We start from the raw sequence: 22,938 nt of genomic DNA, 5'->3' as shown, positions 1-22,938 counted from the left end.
GAATAAATTTCGATAAAGAACAATACATGATTGGGTGGAAAGACACGGTAAAGAAATGTTATTACAAAGCTGTTAAATCACTTCATATTTGTTTCATTCAGAAGATATGAGAAAAGAGGAACAATTGCATTTTATAGGTTTGTTTTGACGATGAAAATAAGCAGAGAGCTCAACGGTCTACACTTGGAACCCTTTTGCATTACTCCAGCTAGGATTTCTCATTCTGCTTAAAACTACAGGCAGACCAATCTGCGCTGTTTTCTTTTTCTCCATGTGGATATATACCTTACTGGCTATGGTATTTTCACAATTGTTCCATTAACATAAGGTTTGAACCAAATGGTCTGAAATGTTAGCATTGGACAAGAAGACTAGCTACAAAATGAAAATACAGGTAAGGCCTACTAAACACATCGAAAATATCAGGTAGGAAATTTGAAGGCTAAATGTGTGTATCATCGACCAATTACAAATACGAAACTATCATATACCTGATCTCCAAATTAACAAATGATTCTACAGAGAACTCATTTTTTGGGAAAAGGGAGAAGTAAGAACTCGGGAGGACACATGTTTCAGATTCTCTCCTTACTCTTCAAAATGAAACAAGACATCTGCCCCACTTGATTCTTAGTCCTTTATACGTTCCAGTGCAAGTTCCCTTCAATGTTTCAAAATAATCATAGGCAATAAATCCATGATAACAGAAGTCAAAAGAAGTGTCTCACGTTTCTCTTGATCCACTTCCAACTTGATGTTGAATCTCTGGACAATTCTAAAGCTGGACTAACATAGAGCTCTACGCCCAATGTACGAGTTCTCAGCACTAAAAGTTGTACATCTACATGATCTGCAAAAAGTTGATCTCAAGCAATTGCTGCACCAAAAAGGACGAAGAAAAATGAGCAGAGGGGGGGAAAATAAAGTACCAAGCAGGAATAGATAAACTAAATGATCTGCAAAGAATATTCTCATACAGAGATGGCACGTTCAAAATTTATACACACCTAAGAATTTTCTAAATCATCTATGAACTCCACTGTTCACATCTCACATTCTTTCCTATTTTCTTTTTCTTCTTTTTCCCCTTTGCAGAGACAGATTTTCCATAAGTTTCTTGACAAGCTTGGAGTACACTGCAAACGTGAATATCATCCTTTGGTATTTTATTGAAAATATTTGCTGCAGATTTGTAGTCCCCTAATGCCAACAAGGCTTGATACATCCTGCATCAAGCGGGGTATTAGAGCAAATAAGGAATACATAAAAGGACAAATGCCATTTGTGATCTCAAAAGTAGCCCAAACATAAGGTCAAAATACATCAATTGTTGCATCCTTTGGTAGTCACCAATAGGAAAAGTGCAGCTTTTGTCAGAATAATTGTTACAATTTAACTCCTAGAATCAGTGAAAATAACTATTGTATGAAAATGATGTAAATGATTCATTTAGTGTATTTACCTATCTGTAGTTCAGAAGCTTTGTTAGTTCGAATGCTTTTTTCTAACTTCTTTCCAACTTTAACTTTAAGTTGTATTAGATGGATAATCTTTGCATTTCACTCGAACCAAGAAGGACAAAACGCAACAAACATATGAAAATGCACTAGTCAAGCTTATTTAAATCTTTAGAGTTGAATGATTGACTCAATAATTTCTCAACAGATGCAACTGTAGAGAAATTAAAATAACGAATATGAGTAACTATCATGAATTTCCTAAGAACAGAATGTTCAGGCAAGCAAACAAGATTGAGAAATATCAGTAATTCGAAAATTACCTCACAAAACTTAAAACATTGTAAGGAAGACTAGCTGTTCTGTATTCTTTCCAAACCAGAGAACAAGCTTGTAAATCCTTGCCATTGACACACGCACTGAGGAGGAAATCAAGACTTTTTCTTGAAAGGCGGACACCAATCTCTTTCTTAATAGCCTGAAGGAGATCCAAGCCGAACTGCAAATTTGTTGGTTCATTTATCGCAATCTGGCAGAAAACCTGCTCGATGATTACCAAAAATCAGTATCTTACAAGAATTTAACACATCAGAGCTAAATTAAAGTCTCCATAAATAATGAGAGCCAACAATTTTGACAAGTAAAATATTATATTCAGTGAGGAGCAAGACATTCCATCTTGCACACAAGGAATGATAAGAGTATATCAACGGCAGGAGCCCTAAAAGTACTAAGTTCCATGATACATAATTATAATTTCCAACCGAAAGCAGAGAAAAGGATCAAAAGCAAGACCTCATCAAACAGAACTTCTTTAGCCACTTCATCGTTCTTGTATGCATCTACCAGCTTTTTGAGCAAGTCAACAGCAGATCTATTACACAAAGGGGGAAATTTTAAGCGAGTCAAATTTCAGCAATAACTCTCAAGAAACAGTTATGACTTTATACCTCAAGTGATTGTGCCGAATACAATATGTTATGACCCTAAAGCAAGCATCAATCCAACGATCCAGGCCATCTAGTTGCTCAAGTAAGTGCAGCAATCTATGCAACTCTCCTTCAGACTGAAGGTGTTCCTATAAAATTATGATTTAAAAGAATAAGAGTGTCAAGAATTTGGAAGGTGCTTAAAGAAAAGATCTTGGAAAGAGCATATGTGCAAGAAAGCACTCACAATGAGACATATGATTGTTTTTGGCTCCAACTTGCATTGAGCTTTATTCATTTCTTCATATATTTCAAGGGCATCAAGCATTTGTCCATGTGATGCAAGAGCTGAAATAAGCACACTTCTGATTTCATTGAAGCTCTTTACAGGTACTCTTCGATCATAGATTACCTGCACATATTTTGATGCTTCTAAATCATCAGAAGAAATAACGTTTTCGTTTGGTAAGATCTAGCTTCTTCCGAGGAGACAAACAGAAAATATTTTCGCATAAATGCTCTACATTGGGGTTATCAGTTAGAAAGCCGTTCAATTTTGCTGCAAAAAATACATTTCACGTGAAAGCTTCTGATTGGACAAGAAAAAAAACCCCAAGACGGAGAATCAACTGAGATGCAAAAATGTGCCACCAGAGACTTCAACAAGATTAAACAAATAGATAAAAGCATACAACTGAAATAATTTTAAGGGGAAAACCAGCTATTAAGAATTTGTGGACCTAATAAAGAATTTACCATGCAGAAAAGGGAAACATATGGCAATCAAAGACTTGTAAAAACAAGAAACTGAACTGGGTATACTCGTGTACCTGTTTAGCCTCTTCAAACTGTCCAGAAGCTGTATATCCATTTATTAGGGCCATATATACATGCTTTGTGTATTGAACTCCAGAATCTTTCATCTCATCAAGAAACTACAGATTTTCAAATTACCAATTGTTATCGAGCATATTTATAGTCAATGTCAATAGAATAAGCATCTTTGCGCTAATATGGAAAGAAAAAACAAAAGAGCTAAAAAGTCTATGCCTCGATAAATTAGATAAAGGAATCAGAATGGATCCAATTACCACTAACAAAAATTCTATGAGAAAAAGATTGGTGTCCGCCTTGTGAAATTCTATGTAAAGGACAATTTTTACATCAAATGGAAAGACTAGCACTGTGATGATGGATGTATTCACGAGACATGGTTTGTAACGACCCGACCGGTCGTTTTGCTTTCTAGAACCCCGTTCCCCTAAATAAGACTTCCCGTACGTGCTTTTACTGTTTTATGACTTGTGGGGATGGTTAGTTCGGGATTTGGAAGGGTTCGGGTTGAAATCGGAACACTTGGTTCCTTAAGTTGGCTTAAAAGGCCAAGTTTGACTTCGATTAACATTTTGAGTAAACGACCTTGGAATCGGGATTTGACGGTTCCAATAAGTTCGTATGATGACTTCAGACTTGAGCCTATGTTCGGATCGGGTTTTGGATGACCCGGGAGCGTTTCGGCGCCTAATAGTGAAAGTTGGCATTTTGAGCAAATTCCATAAATTTGGGTTGAAATGGATTTTTACATTCTAGATGTCCATTTAGGATTCCGAGCCTAGGAATAGCTCCGTATGATGATTCTGGACTTGGGAGCGCATCTGGGAGTGGATTCAGAGGTCTGTAGGTCGTTTCGGAGTCATTTGGCGAAAGTTAGAAATTTGAAGTTTTGTAAAGTTTGACCGAGGGTGGACTTTTTGATATCAGGTTCGGATTCCAATTCCGGAAGTTGGAGTAGGTCCGTAATGTCATTTAGGACTTGCACACAAAATTTGGCGTCATTCCGAGTTGATTTGATAGATATCGGACGCGCGGAAGTGTTTTTAGAAGTTTTTGAGTTCATGCGTAAATTCATGCGTTTTGGCGTCCAATTCGTGGTTTTTGATGTTATTCCGGTATTCCGATCGCGCGAGCAAGTTTGTATGATGTTGTTAGACTTGTGTGGGTGTTTGGTGTGGAGCCCCGAAGGCTCGGGTGAGTTTCGAACGTTCGGAAGGAATGAAAACACATCAGTTTTCTGGCGTTTCTTGGCAGCAATTGCAGGTCTCGCAAATGCGAGAAATTGTTCACAAATGCGAACCTCGCATTTGCGAGAAGGGCTTCGCAATTGTGAAGGAGCCCAACCTAGGCAGTGTTCACATTTGCGACACATTTGCCGCATTTGCGATCCCAGCAGAGTCCGCATTTGCGACTCTTTGGAAAGCCAGGGCTTCGCATTTGCGAACCTGATGTCGCAAATGCGGCATAAAAGCCTGTGCCCAGCTCATTTAATGCAGGACTAAAGCCATTTATCTCGCTTTACTTCATCTCTTGGGTGATTTTTGGAGCTCTTGGAAGAGAGTTTTCTCCTAGCACTGCCATGGCCATGTCCTGACACGTGCCATGGCCATGTCCTGCCATGTCCTGACACGTGCCATCACATCCTGCGACGTCCTGACATGTGCCATGGCCACGTCCTGACACGTGCCATGGCCATGTCGTGCCATGTCCTGACACGTCCTGACTCGTGCCATGGCCATGTCCTGCCATGAGGCAAGTAATTTCTACACAACATGAGTTAAATACATAGATTATGGGTAGATTAACATGTAATAACTAGTGAAAATCAAGGGTTTAGATGAGAACCTAGGTTTTTGATAAAAATGAGATTTGACCACGAAATTGGTTATGGAACTTAGTAAAAATCATATATTTATGTTCCTAAGGTTACGGGTAACAACTTTCTTCTAAAATTTACGGAATCCGGGCACGTGGGCCCCGGGGTGAATTTAGGAATCTTGCATTTAGGGTTGGGTAATCACTATAATAATGAGGATATGAACTTTTGAGCATAAATTGATTAATTTATATAATATTTGACTAGTTTCGAGTCGTTGGGCACCAAATTTGGAGGTTTGAGCACATTTTTGAACCGGAAAGTAAGCTTTAAGACGAGGTAAGTCTCTTTTCTAACCTTGTAAGAGGGAATTAATCCCATAGGTGAATCAAATAAATGTGTGTACCTATTTGTGGGGGCTACATACGTACGAGGTGATGAGAGTCCGTACGTAGCTACTATTATGCTATTGTCCGGGTAGTCTAGGACCCGTACCATGCTTTATTTGAAATGTTTGCACCCCTACTTGTTGATTTAACTGCTCAAGTCATAACGGAAGTTGATAAAAGAGTTGTAAAAGGAAAAATTTACTTACTTGAAGTTACGAATGAGACATTTGACTATATATGAGAATATGTGTTTTATTTGAAATGTTTTCTATTTGTGGAGCAGGCCGAATACCTCGGTAGCAGATAGATACATCTATGGTTCGTGCCATTCGACCCTCGGCAGTGCACAGTTTAAATACTATATTGGATCGGGTCGTACGACCTCGGCATAATTTGCGCATGTTAATTCTTTGGAACTATTCCTAATTGATATTGCTTAAATGTCTTGAAATGCAAGCTGTTCAATGATAAAACTGAACTTGAGATTTAATATTTGTGAGAGAAGAATTCATCATTTTCCTGTTATTGAGCTTTCAATATTATCATGAAATCCATGCTTAGCATAAAGTTTTAATACATTATTGTTAGCCCATAGTAAGTGTCAAAGTCGACCCCTCGTCACTACTTCTTCGAGGTTAGATTGGATACTTACTGGGTACATATTGTTTATGTACTCATGCTACACTTCTGTACTAAATTGTACAGGATCTGAGGCGAGTGCATTTGTTTACCAGTTCAGCGCGCATATTTGATCCCCGCTTCGAGACTACACGGTGAGTTGCCCTTCCGAGCCGTACTACAGCAGCCGAAGTCTTCCTTTCGTTATATTTTTCTGTCTATTACATTTTAGACAGTAGACTAGTATTCTTTTGTATATTCTACTATACACTTGTGACACCGGGTCTTGGCACACACTAGTAGACTTATGATTTTGGGTTGTATTTCTACAGTTATGATTTCATTTAGTTGTTTTCGTTTGTGATTGCTTTAAAAATCCGTTATTTATTAAATCCTTTAAATTTAAGGAAAATTAGCTATTTGAATAACTTATTAAAAAGGAAATCACTAGATAGTTCACTGTTGGCTTGCCTAGCAACGGTGCTGGGCGCCATCACGGCCTAAACTAGATTTGGGTCGTGACATGGTTAAATATTTTATCTTGATTAAACATCATTTAGGCCTCATTTGTTTGCACTCAATGAAGGTCTGAATCTTAATCATTCAGATTTCACACATTAAGTGTGTTTGTTTTTAAGTCTGAATCATTCAGATCTTGATCATTACGTGTATTTACTTCTTTCTTTTTTTAGTAACCACTTAATGAGTCTGAATAGGTCTGAACGATTAAAATCTATAACAGAGACTTAATTTCATTAAGATGTTATTATCCATATTCACAATTAATTACTACTAATGCCCACCATTATCAACAACCATCATGCACCACCCGCCACCTACATACTCAACCACCACCACCGACCACAATCATCCTCAAGTATCATCATCACTGCCATCATTATTGACTACCACCACCCACCACCTCACCATTGTTGACTACCACCACTTACTACCCCCACAATTATCAATAACCACCGCCACCACCACAATCATCCTCAACCACAACCATCCACCCACTCACCTCAACTGCCACCCCCACCACCATTCTTAACTATAACAGCTAGTGCCCGCCACTATGAACTACCACAACCTTACTCAACCACCACCACCACCATCCACCATTCTCAACTATATCACTCACCATTCTCAACTGTAATCTCCACTACCAATCAGTACTAGCGACTATCTAGAACCACCACTATCAACCAAACCCACTACCAACCACTGCCTCTAGTTGGCATCTACAAATACCACCGTTAGTCATCACCACCATCAACTGCCATATATATTTTTTTAAATATTTTGTTGATAAAATATTAAGTAAATCAGTATTTTATAAATTTTATATTTATTAATTTTTATATAAAGATAACTTTTATTCATTCAAATGTTGAAAAACAAGCAGTCTTAACCATTTAGTATTCAAACATCTTAATCTTAATACACATCTTGATATTCAGATGTGCATTCAGATTCAGACGTCTTAATCTTTAAAAAAAAAATGAGGCCTTAATGGCCTTCCTATCTTTTGATGAGGGTCAATATGAGAATTTTCTTATGTTGCACTAGTTAATTTGCAATATACAGTTTATCCCACTTCTATGCGGCAGTTATCAACTTCTTCATTTTTATGACGGTGGTGTCTGGGCTAGCTTGCCCCCACCTCGACTATTCTATTGGGTACCTACTAACTCCCATCGGCACACGTACCAGGTAACTCAACCCACTAAGACTTGGATAGATGGGAAAAATCACCTAATGATTTTTATCTCCATTGGAATTTGAACCAGAGACCTCATGATTCTTCTCCCATTTCATTGAACTCTACGCTACACCTTTCATTTTTCAACTTCTTATTTCAGCCAGAATTCTCTTCCAAAGCAATATCAACATAAAATTTGAAGTTTTTTTCAATTTTTTGATATGGCAAACTACAATCCGTAAATCCTCATTCCTACCCAGGAGTTCAACAGTGCGCCCTTCCGCACTTGTCCGCAAAGGAATAAGGATTTGCCAATATGCTTGCACGATTTCTGATAGTACATGAATTGAACTAGCTTTATAATCTTAAATTGGAATTAAGCTCAACATAAGCTGGCTTTCCTTCTATAATCAAGGACATTATCATCTCCATTCTATCATTTCCATTGTAAGAAGTTAGAATATAATCTCCATTCTACCTTCTTACTCCCAATTACTGAACCACCTTCTATTAATAACGAGAAATATGAAAGGGCACATAATCTAGAATAAGCTAGTACAACGAAAATAATGCATCCACTCAAATTATCAAACTTAATCAGCCAGAGAAATGAGAATGCAAGCCTTGATTCATAGTCCTACTCCCACAACAATACAACAACAAACGCAGTGTAATCCCAAAAGTGGGATCTGGGGAGGGTAGCGTGTACGCAGCCTTACCCCTACATTGTGAAGGTAGAGCGGCTATTTCCGAAATGAGAAATGCAAGTCCTGATTTATAATCCTATTCCCATAACAATGGGTGCTAAATAATTTGGCCAAGTCTGGGCAGGTTCTTTTATAACAGATCACAGAATAGAACTTATCACAAAGGAGTACTGAACTAAGATGAAAAACAAAAGGACCTTAGATATGTTATCTCCACTTGTGCAATTGCTTATCAGATAGCTGAAAGTCTGAGAGTCTGACTTCACATTAGCATCTTCCATTTGTTTGAGAACCTTTAGTGCAGCATGAATGTCTTTCTGCAGAAAGTTCAACAAATAGGAAAAGTCAAAAGCTGAAAAAATTAGAAGTAATAAGCACTATACAATCATTATCATTTCCGGCAATAGGGAAATTCATGCAACAAAATTCCAATATATTAATAAAAGCCATCAAGCAATTGTATATTTCACGTGGATTGGAAGGCTTTTCACACCCAAAAAAAAGGGCTGTTTCTGTACCTAAAATGCATGCACAAGACAACTTATCGACAATGAATCATGATGGAAGCATCACTTGATTTTCCCTTCCCAATATAGAGAAGGATGGACATATAGAAAGATTGTTTTCTAATACCTGTAACGCACGAACATGGGTCACATTCAAGATTTTGCGGAAGTATCCAGACATGTCTCTGTAAGGGTGGTTTGGTTCACCGACCAATTATACACATTATATTTACAGGGGTGTATTGAATAACAATCACCAGATAGTTTGTACTATTGGATGTTGAAAATGTTGGTTTATGTTTAGTTAACAATGGCATGCTGAAAATGTTGGTTTATGTTTAGTCAACAATGGCATGCCAATTGGAAGAGTTAGTGGAAAGAGTTGGTGTGGATGCTAGGAGGAAGCTTCCTCCTTTGATGTCACCCATGACATCAAGAGGAGGTAGTTTGATGTCACCAATGACATCAAGAGGAGGTCTTTACCTCTATAAATAGATGCACTCCTTCACTTGTAGAAATCATCCCAAAATAATACAATACATTGTAGTGAGTAGAGAGTTAAGAGAGAAATTCTCTTAAGTGTAATTGGGAAATCTCCCCTTCCTTTGTTAATATTAAAAGGGCAATTGTTCTCTGGTGGACGTAGGATTATTTTGATCCGAACCACGTTAAATCTTGTGTTCTTTCTTTTACGTTTCCGCTAACAATTGGTATCAGAGCGACAGGATTCTTTAACGATCCAAGGAGAAAGAACAAGCAAATATGAGTTCCATGAAGTTTGAAATTGATAGATTCAATGGACGCAACAACTTCAATATCTGGAAGATCCAGATGATGGCGTTACTGCGGAGGGAAGGTTCAATCCATGCTATTGACGGAAAGTATCCTACGGATATATCAGCTCCCGACAAGGAGAAGATTGAAGGGGATGCATTGAGTGCAATCCAACTATCCCTTGCACCTAACGTGCTTTGTGAAGTGAGTACGGGTACCGAAGAGACGGCCAAACAGTTGTGGGAAAAGCTAGAAGGGCTATACCAAGACCGATCAGTGACAACAAGAATGTTGTTACAACGGCGTCTTCACACATTTAAGATGGGGTCAGGTACTTCGTTACAAGATCATTTAGATGCGTTTAATAAACTTGTCATGGACTTACAGATTGCAGGAATTAAAAGGGAGGAGGAGACGCTTGCATGTGCTTTGCTATTTTCATTGACTTTAGGATATCGTGAAGGTCACTCCTCATCCCGATCTTATTAAAGGAGGAAGTAAACTATTGAGAATTCAATGATGTATAGCAAGGAGCCTATCAAGCTTGAGCAAGTGCGGCAGGCACTTAACTCTAGTGATGTGCGGAGGCACATTGAAGGAGATAGAGATGACCAGGCAAGTGGCCTCTTACGGACTAGCCAACAGGGAAAGACCAAATCAAAGCACAGATCAAAGTCTCGTGTGAACAAGAAGAATACAGAGTGTTGGGGTTGTGGCAAGAAGGGGCACTTTGAACGAGATTGCCCAATGTCAAAGTCCAAGGAAAAGGCGAGTGCATCTACAGTTGAACAGGTACATAATTTTGATAATGATTATGTACTAACAACATCGTGTAATAATAATAGTAGTTATGAAAACAAATGGGTGTTAGACTCTGCTTGTACTCTGCATATGACGTTCCGAAAAGACTGGTTTAGCAGCTACGAGAAAAGTGGAGGAACCGTAGTAATGGGCAATAATGCAACTTGTGCAATAGTTGGCATTGGCTCAGTTCGGGTTCGCTGCCATGATGGAATCGTGAGGACTATTACACAAGTCCGTCATGTTCCTGATCTGAAGAAGAATTTGATCTCCTTGGGTACTCTGGATGAACAAGGCTACAGGTACATGAGCGAAGCAGGAACTATGAAGGTGACTAAAGGTTCTTTAGTCATGCTGAAAGGCAAGCTGGAGAACGGCCTTTACACATTGGCCGGAAGCACCATTGTTGGCTCTGCAAATGCATCTACAGTGCAGTTATCTAATGATGACAAGGCAAGACTATGGCACATGAGACTGGGTCATATGAGCGCACGTGGACTGGAGATGTTGAGCAATCGTAAACTTTTGGAAGGTGAGAAGATCAGCACGCTTGACTTCTGTGAGCACTGCGTTCTAGGGAAGCAGAAGAAGGTCAGCTTCAGCACTGGCAAACACAAGACAAGAGGAGTGCTAGACTACATCCATTCAGATTTATGGGGTCCTTCTAAACTTCCATCGAAGGGCGGAAAGAGCATTTAAAGAGTGGAAGATTTTGGTTGAAAATCAAATGGAGCGGAAAATCAAGTATCTTCGCACAGACAATGGCTTGGAGTTTTGCAATGAAGAGTTTAATGAATTCTGCAAGGTTCATGGGATCTCAAGACATAGGACTGTCAGGCATACCCCACAGCAGAATGGAGTTGCCGAGAGAATGAACAGAACTCTTCTTGAAAAGGCTCGTTGTATGCTCCTACAAGCCAAAATGTCCAAAGTATTTTGGGCTGAAGCAGTTCACACTGCTGCTCATATTGTCAATCGATCTCCAGCATTGGCAATTGACTTTAAGACTCCGAATGAGGTATGGTCAGGTGAACCCTCTAACTATTCATACTTACGAGTATTTGGGTGTCCAGCTTATTATCACGTTAATGAAGGAAAGCTTGAACCAAGGGCTAAGAAGGCCATATTCGTAGGGTATGTGGATGGAGTAAAAGGGTACAAACTTTGGTGTTTGTCTTTACTCAAATTTATAGTTAGTAGAGATGTCACCTTCGATGAATCCTCTATACTTGATCCCCGTAAAGTTTCCGTGGAGTTTTCAGGAAACAAGAACAACGAGCAGGTGGAGCTTCCGGTGGAGCTTGCCAAGGAAAAGGATCAAGAGACTCAGGTTAAAAATGAGTCAGAAGATGTAGGCGTTGAAGAACTTGCTGTCAATGAACCATACACAATTGCGAAGGGGAGGGAGAAGAGGCAAACACGAGAACCGGAACGCCTTATAAATCAAGCAAACTTGATTGCATATGCGTTCGTAGCTGCACAAGAAGAGATTAAAGATCTGGAGCCCTCCTCGTATATTGAAGCAACTTCTTGCAAGGATGCTGTACAATGGCGGTTAGCCATGACTGAAGAGATGGAGTCTCTTCACAAGAATCAGACATGGGTCTTAGTGAAAAGACAAAAGGGAAGAGGACAGTTGGATGCAAGTGGGTCTACCGAAAGAAAGAGGGAATTCCTGAAGTGGAAGATGCTAGGTTCAAGGCGATATTGGTTGCAAAAGGTTTCAGCCAAAAGGAGGGAATTGACTACAATGAGATTTTCTCTCCGGTCGTGAAGCATAGCTCAATTCGCGTGCTACTAGCATTGGTTGCACAATTTGACTTGGAGCTTCAACAGCTTGATGTCAAAACTGCTTTCTTACACGGTGATCTAGAAGAGACAATCTATATGGATCAACCTGAAGGTTTCCTAGCTGAGGGAAAAGAAGATCACGTATGTCAACTAAAGAAGTCTTTGTATGGTTTGAAGCAATCCCCTAGACAGTGGTACAAGAGGTTTGATGCATTCATGACTACACATGAATTCTCAAGGAGTGCATTTGATAGTTGTGTGTATCACAAGAAGATGTCTGGTAACTCAATGATTTATTTACTGTTGTATGTTGATGATATGCTTATTGCTGCTAACAACATTACAGAGATAAATGCTTTGAAGAAACTATTGAGTAAGGAATTTGACATGAAGGATTTAGGAGCTGCAAAGAAAATCCTTGGTATGGAGATTTCAAGAGAAGACGATGTTGTACATCTTTCTCAGAAGAGGTATATTGAAAGGGTTCTCGAAAGATTCAATATGCAAACGTGCAAGCCTGTAAGTACACCATTAGCTCCTCATTTTAAACTTTCAGAGTCACAAATGCCTCAGTCCGAGGATGAGGTGGAGCATATGTCAAAGATTCCTTATGCCAGTGCAGTTGGTAGTATTATGTATGCTATGGTATGCACACGTCCAGATATTGCTCAATCTGTAAGTGTGGTAAGTAGATACATGTCCAACCCAGGAAAGAGGCATTGGGAAGCTGTCAAGTGGATATTGAGATATCTCAAAGGAGCTTCTGGTGTTGGTCTTACCTTTCGAAAAAGTGGTACAGGTATTTCAATTCTCGGTTATGTGGATTCTGACTATGCACGAGATCTTGACAGAAGAAGGTCCACAACTGGATACATCTTTACCCTCGTTGGCAGTGCCGTCAGTTGGAAGTCGACTTTGCAGTCGATTGTCGCTTTGTCTACGACAGAAGCAGAATACATGGCAGCAGCGGAGGCGCTAAAGGAAGCTATCTGGTTGAAAAGTTTAGTAGCAGAATTGAGTTTGGTTCAGCTGGAATCAACTCTTAGATGTGATAGTCAGAGTGCTATTCATCTAATGAAAAATCAGAGATTTCATGAGCGCACTAAACACATTGATGTCAGATTTCATTTTATTCGAGATGTTATTGATGAGGGAACTATCAAGGTCGTGAAGGTTATCACAGACGATAATGCTGCAGACATGTTGACCAAGATAGTCCCGCTCGCTAAGTTTGCACACTGCAAGGACTTGGCGGGGGTGTGCATCAACTGATGCAACTCCGAAGAGAACAGTTGCTAGGTGGAGGTGGTATGTTCAACAATGGTTTGATTCTTCTTGTTTCTTACAACGGGGTTGCCCAGTAAGCTTAGAAGTTTTGGCCAGAGTTGTTCACACGCTCGAAACGCAAACCAAGGTGGAGATTGAAAATGTTGGTTTATGTTTAGTTAACAATGGCATGCTGAAAATGTTGGTTTATGTTTAGTCAACAATGGCATGCCAATTGGAAGAGTTAGTGGAAAGAGTTGGTGTGGATGCTAGGAGGAAGCTTCCTCATTTGATGTCACCCATGACATCAAGAGGAGGTAGTTTGATGTCACCAATGACATCAAGAGGAGGTCTTTACCTCTATAAATAGATGCACTCCTTCACTTGTAGAAATCATCCCAAAATAATACAATACATTGTAGTGAGTAGAGAGTTAAGAGAGAAATTCTCTTAAGTGTAATTGGGAAATCTCCCCTTCCTTTGTTAATATTAAAAGGGCAATTGTTCTCTGGTGGACGTAGGATTATTTTGATCCGAACCACGTTAAATCTTGTGTTCTTTCTTTTACGTTTCCGCTAACAGATGTTTTACTTAATAAATATATAAGGTGTATAATATAATAAATGTATTACATTTTAAATTTAATGAAAATTTGCTACCTTTTATCCATCGGAAAAGGTTCTGAAATATCCCTCTACTATTAGAAATTACTCTCCATTATACTATTGGATCAGAAAAACCCCTACCGTCTTACTATTCAAACATATATACCCCTTCTTTGACGGACTGCATGCATCCAAAGCTCTTGGTCCATTTAGTTTTAAATTAGACTCGACCCGCCCCATTACCAGGTACCCAACCCGTTAAATTTGACCCTCTCCAACCAAGTTTTCTCTCTTCCACTCAATACAATACTCTCTCATTTCTTCCACACAAAAAAGTTATCTCTGCAGCCACTCTCTAACCTTAAGCCCTCCTCTCTCTACTCTCCCTCCCTTACCCCTCCCAATTCCATGGTCCAATTTTGAGCCCCTATGTGTTTCCAAAAACAGCCAATATTGAACTCTTAATGGGAATCATCTTATTCCTCAAAGTTGTCGTCATTGAAGATCTTCGTTTTCATCATGGAATAATTGGACTTTGGTCATGGAATAACCAGATCCATCATGTCAATCATCCGGTTTTCTATTGTAGGACAATCAATGTTGGTTGTAATCGGTTATGGCATGTTGCTTTCTTCTTGTTCTCAAAGCCAGCAATGAAGTTTTAATCTCAGTGTCCTCTTCCATTTGTTGATCCATGTAATAACTCCTGTATTCATCCTTCATATAAGTATATAAATAAATTTAAAAATGATTGAACCATCTTTATATAAACGATCCAAGCCACATTTCTGACTAAAAATGGAGTTACTACCACGTAATAGGGCGGTTTAAATTGGTTGGTGAGGGTCAAATTTATAGGGTTGGGTATCGGTAATGGGGCGGGTCAAGTCTAATTAAACATTAGATGGACCAAGAGCCTTGGATGCGTGCCACGTGTCTAGTCCATCAAAGAAGGGATATGTGTTTCAATAGTAAAATGGTAGGAGTTTTTCTATTCCAATAGTATAACGAAGGATAATTTTAAACAATTTCTAATAGTAAAGATTTCAGGACCTTTTCCGTTTATCCAATGAAATATTTTAAATTTAATGAAAATTTGCTACATTATTTATCCACTGAAGTATCTGGTTTATTAACATAATGAATCAATCAATCAATACGCATCGATCTGAAACCCGTTAGGGTCGAAATTATCTATGTCCAACCTATCCATTCAAGTTCGTTCCATTGCAATACTAGATAATTTAAGCAAATTTGGAGCTTTCTAAATCCCATAAGTACCCTTACTCGGATAACTACTTTGATACTAATTAATTGCTATCCCACATATGTATCAACTATATGCTTTATTATCATAAAAGAAAGAAAATAATTGGTACTATATACATGTGTGTGTGTGTAACAAAACTATAAATTATAATAACTTTACTTCGTAATAATCAATTCTTAATTATCTCAAAATAATGAACAGTTTTAAGAGGATTTAAAATTACGTATCTTAAAGATAAGATAATGAATAATGAACATTGCATTACTCTTTTAATCATGGAAGACCCATTTTAAACAGTTTGTTTCAAATTATTAAACGAGAAGTACAAGCATTACACAAAATTAAATTAATGAAATACAACAAGTATAATAACTAAACAATTAATAAGATAAGAAGCATTGTTTCTGCATTACATGCTCGTATGCAAATATAACAAGATTTTTTTTTTTTTTTAAGTAGTGTTATGTAAAAGGCATCAAGAAGATGCAAGAGAATACAAAAGAGGATAAAGGTTAGCTCCTGTTATCGCAAAAAAAAAAAAAAAAAAAAAAAAAGGGTATCAGACTATGAGCTAACCAATATCAAAACTACAGGAAGAATACAAAAAGAGGATAAAGGTTAGCTCCTATTACAACCAAAAAAAAAAAAGAACTTTATCAGACTATGAGCTAACCAATATCAAAACAACAGAAGATTTGAATTTGTAATTTTTTACAAATGTTATTTTAGTTATATGACCCTTTTCACAAGAGATCAGTGAAAAATAACAAAGAGATCTATATTTAACACGGGAGATCTTTGTAGGACCATTTTCTTCTATTCAAACTGTAAGCATAGGAGATCATTTCCTCCATATATAACTAATATGTGTATTGTTATTCACAATGACATGAATATGCACATAACCTATGTGGGTATTAATACGCAAACAAAATTTGATAACCAAACATCTGAATAACAATACACAAACAAAATACAATCACCAAACACTTGACATTTGACGCAGAATTCATCCGGAATTATTTCCAATAACACGAGTAACCAGACGACCCCTAGCTCCAGTTGCACAACTTTTGTAGAGAAACAAACAACTTTGCCCACATAATTTAGTGAAATTATTAAGATAAACTTGCTAGATTTCTTACTATGTCTAGATCCACTAAAGAGGTAAATCAAATGTAGCAACTTGAAATTGAGCAATATACTTTGATCTATTTTCCCTTTCACTCAAAAAGACATTATGTCTATTCAAAACAACCTCTCTACCCTCAAGGTAGGTGTAAGGTCTGCGTACACACTACCTTCCCCAAACCCGAGTGAATTATACTGGAGTTGTTGTTGTTGTAGTACTCAAAAAGACACTCTACAAGTACTTTGAAAGAGACGCGGTCAAGTGAAGACCACAAGAAGCAATAAATAGGTTTGAGAGTGGAAGTTAGTCGTTCTGCACATAGATAAATTATGACAACTCAAGCATAGAAGATAACATGATAAAAGAAGTACTCACCTCCCGGAAATATCCTGCCATTATGCAATTGTACATGCTAGTGGTAGGCATCACGTCAAATTTCTTCAAATCTTCGATCATGCCATATGCGCCTTCAAACTGCATTGAGGACAACATAAGAACACTGAGCTCTTGTCGTTAGGCGACTCTTTCAATACCCATACACAAATATGTACATTCCCTAAGAGAAAACTTACATCTTTTGCTCTCACGTCATATTTATCATTATCCTGAAGGTCTCGCTATCTGGCTTGAGACCATGGCGAAGTAACATTGAATATATTCGATGAACCTAAGATTCATGAGGATACACATTAAAACTTGATTTGTGACGACCAGAAATAAATCAAAGATACAAGAGATATGCAATGGATAATTTGCAAATATTTAATCCTCCGGTACTTTGGAAAAAATTACTTATGTAAATTTCAACTCGAAGTATTTCGCCCCTAAAAGTGATTGAATCAAATAAGCAGCAAGAAGTTCAGTTGACAATGGAGAAAGAAGAAAGGACAAAGAGAAGGGACTAGAGCGAAACTTGAACAGATATATAAGAACACCAACAGGTTAAATTCAGCTGAAAATCTATCATAGCCATGAAGATTACCTTTTGCTTGGATTTGACATCATAAACTTAGCTCTTCTACTGATAAGACATATATCAATATTTGATAAGCCCATTTGCTATTTAATGCTTAACCTATTTGGAGACTCCAACTTTGCTGTTCCTAAGAGTTAAAAGCTCCAACGAGCAGATCATGAGAACTAATTCTTATCTTTTGCCCCTAAAGAATGATATCACAATCTATTCTAGTACATTAGTATTTCATCTAAACATGCTGCCCAGGATGGTTTGATCCTTTATCCAGGTTCAGCTTTGGAGCATCAAAACTGTTTACTGTAACCATATATACATGAGTAGCAAATTTATCAGAACAGTAAGGACCATTTGTGACCGTAAAATCTCAGAGAATTGACGTGTCCTAGCCCAAACTATGCGACAGCTCCTCATAGATTAAGTTAATGAACCAAAACGTCAAAAAAAGGATAAAAGATTCAAGTCAACCTACCAAATTATACTCACAGCCTTTATCGCAGGCATCTAGTATGGAATTAAATGTCTCCAGCGTTAACGTCACACCCGCTTCAAACATCTGATCAACCATATCAAGTGCAACATGTACCTATTTGCAAAGTTGCAAGTATCAGTACATTGGAGAAGTTTAGATACCAACCATAACATGCAATGACTTATTTGCACAAAGAAATCTCCAATCACTGCATAGAGTATATCTAAAACGTCAGTAAACAATCGGTTCATACCTTAAATAACTCACAACAATACATAATAAGCTTCTGATATTGGGAAGATGTTGGTGTAAGCTCCAGCTCAGCATGTAAATTTTTGAATTCAAGCATCACATCTTCAAGCTTCCACAACATAACAAAGCAATCAGAGCAATATTTCACAGGTGGGCACATTAAGAACTAGCATGACTACAGATCCACTTGGCAACTGCAATAAAAAAAAAAGGCAGCCCGGTGCACTAAGCTCCCGCTATGCATGGGGTCCGGGGAAGGGCCGGACCACAAGGGTCTATTATACGCAGTCTTACCCTGCATTTCTAAACTTGGCAACTGCAATAGTTTATTTAAAATTCAGAACCAACTTTACATTAGAAACGTAGAGAAGTTATGCTAATTGCAATCCAGAGTCAATCAGTATCTAGAGGAAAAACATAAGTAGAAGGCAAAATACAATAAAAAAATTAAACTCCCTCTAACCTCCATTGTTCCTGTGTGACATCAGTTGACATCGTTTGACTGTACGCAGAGTTTAAAATGTTTATGTAACTTGTGACTTAAGAAAAAAAAGCGTCTTAGATATTCTATCCAACAATCTTTTCCATTTATTTTTCTAATTCTATCCTTTTGGCCTTGGTTGTTCTTATTGTTTTATTCTCTCTTTTCATATTCTTGTACTGAGGATCTATTGGAAACAGCCTCTCTACCCCACATGGTAGGGGTAAGGTCTGTGTACACACTACCCTCCCCAGACCCCACTTGTGGGATTATACTGGATTGTTGTTGTTGTTGTTTATGCAAGCGTCATGTGACTTGTATACCAAGGGAGATTACCAGCAGCATTCATGAGAAGTTCCTCACCGCAAAATTTGGCATGCTAGTTGTATAATTGTAAATGAACTTTGAGATGTTTTCTGCTCCAATATCTGCTTTGAGAGAGATTACATTAGGATGCATGAGAAGGGAATGTAAGTGGAAGAGATTAGGGCACTTTGTCAGAAGTTAAGGATTTGCTAACAGCAAAAGGAAAACCATCAATTTCCTTACAAATGATGCGAATACTCAAAAAAGTTTCTAGTATATAGTAATTTCCTTCTTTTTTTTTTTTTGAGAAAAATTGTCTATAGTATATCTATTCGCAAAATTTGATAATAACCCTTTCTAAGATGTATTGGGATAAGATACCAACATAGAGAACATCCTATGAGTTAAATAATAATGGGTAACCTTCATGTTATAGTACCCAATGCAATTAGAAAAGATGTGCCTAACATGAGGCCAGTGAATTAAAAAATGAACCAACTATATAGGCGCCTCTGAACAAAAGAAAACTGACAAGTTTACCTATTGTTACTAACTCCTGAAGAAACTTCTTTGCGAAGGACTCCAGTTGCAACTTCCCCAAGAACTTGAAGATATTTGTGACACAATTCATAGATGAAATTTTTGTTATATCAACAGTGTGTAGGAGCCTCACAAAATTCTTAACACGGTCCTCTTCACACAGTGCTAACAGATAGTTTTCTGCAACATGTACAACATTGTGAGATGCTAAAGTATGACACTGGTGCAGAGACAGTCTTTGCCAGAACTCATCATAAGATGCATTTCAGAAAAAATTGTGACATTCTAAGATGGTATCGGATTGCAAAGACAGACTCTAAATTCATCAACAATTTGCATATGCATTACAAACATAATGTACAATAAATATGAGAAAAAGAAACATGCAACTTAATCATTTTAATCGCTACTCATTGAAGTACAAGATGCTACCACAAGTAGCTTCTAATAACCAGTAGGATCAAACAATTTGAATATACAAACTAAAATAGTAATAGGGACATGTGTCAAGTAAATTGCAAACCTTGAAAGGAGGATTTATCGTCGCCATCATAAAGTGAAAGATGATAGAAGAGTTCTTCTAGTTTATCTTCATTCTCAACTTTAATCCAAAGCAACATCTCATAGTAAGCTAATCTTGCAAGTGAATCAGAGTTTCTATCTATTATGAGCTCACAGTAAAAGTCAAACTCCTGTGCCATGCCAAAATCAACAAAAAACATAAGAATTGGACCATAGCTCTCCTCTTCTACTTGGAAACCCTGTTCCTTCATTGATTTAAGAAGTTGATAAGCTTTTGAAAGCTGCTTCAACGACACCTCTTCATCATTTGTTTCTCTGGCTTTCTCTATACAGAGTCTTATTAGAGCATTATATTCTTTCAGGCCAGTTTCTCGTCCCAATTTACCAAACACTTTAATGGTAGTATCAGTCCCCAATTTACAGGCACATTGTTTAACCAACTGGTGGAAACGACTTGTCTGACTACTCTTGAAGGTCCATATTTCCTTCCTTTCTCGTGCTATTTCTTTCCGCCGCAATGACTTATTGGATCTATCTATATTTGATAACCATGGTACATCCAATACATTTTCCAAACAACTTGTGTTGCTACTCGCTTCTGAATCGATCAAATCATAATCTAAATCACCTACAATAAGAGATAATAAGAAGAATATGTAGATAAAACGGTTTGTAAGGCAACCGCATGCAGACGACATATGCTAAAACAAATAGATATTCCAAGTTGTGCATCCTTTCCCCACATCCAATTACATCATAGTGGATCTTGTGATCGGAATTATTTCAGGTAGTCCTCTCTGATCCCACCTGCTGAAGCCTATCTTTTAAGCCTTCTGGATAATGCAGAAATATCAATATAAGGATAACAGTAGCTGGATGATCATAGTTCACACATTTGTTCAACCTTCTGCTATCAAATATCATTACAAGAATTCCTAAGACAACCACAACATATTCAAATTCCAAACTAGGGAATGCACTTATATTTTGTATTAGATGTATAGCTAAACTGAAGATTATTGATACTTAGAAATGTGGCAGAATTTTCCAATTTGGCAACTGAAAATTTGTGGAGACTCATTTAGGAGCTTCCTTTTTATTTTTTGAGAAGGAACTTATTAGAAGTTCTCCCACTATTATTTAAGACTTCAAAGGTCAGAACATGATTGATCATAATGTGGATTCATTTTTTGAGCAAACTAACAATTATCATTATGTGCATTCATATTAAACAATTCTTTTCTACTTTTAACAAATGAGTCCATGTGATATGCCGAAGTAAAAAAAGAACAACCAAAAGAATAACAGAGCAATAAAAGAATAAACAAAAAGAATGCAATATTTTTTTTATTAAAAAAAAAACACTCCAACCTAAGTTAGTAATCCTTCCTCAGTTTGTAACTTATCCAAAACTTAAAAACTATGACAAATGTACCTGATTTATCAAATTAACACAGAGAAAAAAACAACATACCACATAGTATCGACGATATTTCTCCTGATAGCACTTTCGCTGATTCTCCTGAACAAAACAAAGAGCATAAATAATCAAGCAATTTTAATGTTTATAATGTTCCAGCAAAGAAGAATTAGCAGTGTGCTACCAGAATCAGCAGCTGACTTAAAATTCAGGCTTTCGGCGGCTATTTCACTGAGAGACTTGGAAGAATCAGTAAGCCGAGATGAAGATGGCGATTTAATGGAGGCGACGTACTGTTTTAGGGCAATATCCTCAGCCGAGGTAGAAGGCGCAGCGGATTTCCATTGCTTTGATATCTTACTGGCGGAGCGGAACAAAGAGCTTAGGGTTTTGGATTTGGAAGCTGGCATGAGCAATGACCCAACCAGATTCTCCACCCGTGAACTGAGAGGGGCAACAGATGTTTTGGTGAACAAAAGATTGTTTGTTGTTTCTCTTCCAGTAAGATTAAGCCGTTAGGTTTGATTATGGGTAGTTAAACTAGCTTATTCTAAAAAATTAATCTAAAATGATTAGTTAAAATTATATATTTGGTAAAAGATTATAAGGAACTGATGATGAAAGGAGACAACACTGTAGAATCAAGCAATGTTTACAAGATAAAAATGGAACTTGTCCCTCAAGGCAATATTTCTTTGAACGATTATATGGAAGGTTGGGGTTTAACACTTGCAAAAAGTGAAGCTATCATCTTTATCCCCCAAGTTCATAAATAGTCTTTTTTAGGACCATTATTTAAATTATAATTAAAAATTATACAGTATTTAAAATTTAGCCGTCTCAAAATCAACCTTACTCGGACAGACATTTGGCTATGGTAGTTCAAAACTTTCAGAGTTGGACCTATCAAAAATATTTCGATTGTCTTGTTTGATTTCATAAAGTTAGTATCAACAACAAATGCAGTCTGTTCATTGTTTTATAACAACGCATAGCAAGGTATTACTTTTTTTAATTTGTGAAGATAGAAGAGGACAATTGATCTGAAATTTGAGATATGATTAAGGTTTAAATACTTTCAAAATTCTAGATATATTTTAACTAATGTGTATAAAAGTATCTACTATTACATAGTGTCATTTCTACCGCCTTATTCCTGCATGAAGCATTGAATTTTCGACATATTACTAAAGACGGATTCAGAATTTGGAGAGTATGGATGCACTATCAATTCTAATCTAAATTATATCAAGCCACATGAATAAAGTAGGAGTTTGCAACCGGTCGATTTGGTTTACTTAGATTTTTAGTCGGTTTGGTTTACTTAGATTTTTAGTCGGTTTGGTTTACTTAGATTTTTATTCGTTGATTAACA

The 22,938-nt window shown here is 37.4% G+C and overlaps 1 protein-coding gene across 1 annotated transcript; it reads right to left on the bottom strand.

Moving 5' to 3' along the window:
* Positions 1 to 301: 301 nt before the first annotated feature.
* LOC107794472 (pentatricopeptide repeat-containing protein At4g04790, mitochondrial-like) lies at positions 302 to 22,303 on the bottom strand. The gene is given in 18 exon segments (XM_016616958.2): positions 302 to 877; positions 1,008 to 1,226; positions 1,781 to 1,998; positions 2,253 to 2,331; positions 2,408 to 2,535; positions 2,634 to 2,798; positions 3,217 to 3,321; positions 8,650 to 8,769; positions 16,973 to 17,071; positions 17,170 to 17,186; positions 17,189 to 17,264; positions 18,043 to 18,156; positions 18,296 to 18,403; positions 19,139 to 19,203; positions 19,622 to 19,801; positions 20,145 to 20,771; positions 21,618 to 21,665; positions 21,748 to 22,303. Coding segments are annotated over 17 exon segments (2,574 nt in total). The 5' UTR covers positions 21,974 to 22,303; the 3' UTR covers positions 302 to 877; positions 1,008 to 1,027.
* Between the last annotated feature and the right edge of the window lie 635 nt (positions 22,304 to 22,938).

The sequence above is a fragment of the Nicotiana tabacum genome, chromosome 10 (assembly GCF_000715075.1).
Source record: "Nicotiana tabacum cultivar K326 chromosome 10, ASM71507v2, whole genome shotgun sequence".
NCBI classification, from domain to species: Eukaryota; Viridiplantae; Streptophyta; class Magnoliopsida; order Solanales; family Solanaceae; genus Nicotiana; species Nicotiana tabacum.
The sequence above is the reverse complement of the archived record's forward strand: the minus strand, read 5'-3'. Positions and strand labels throughout refer to the sequence as shown.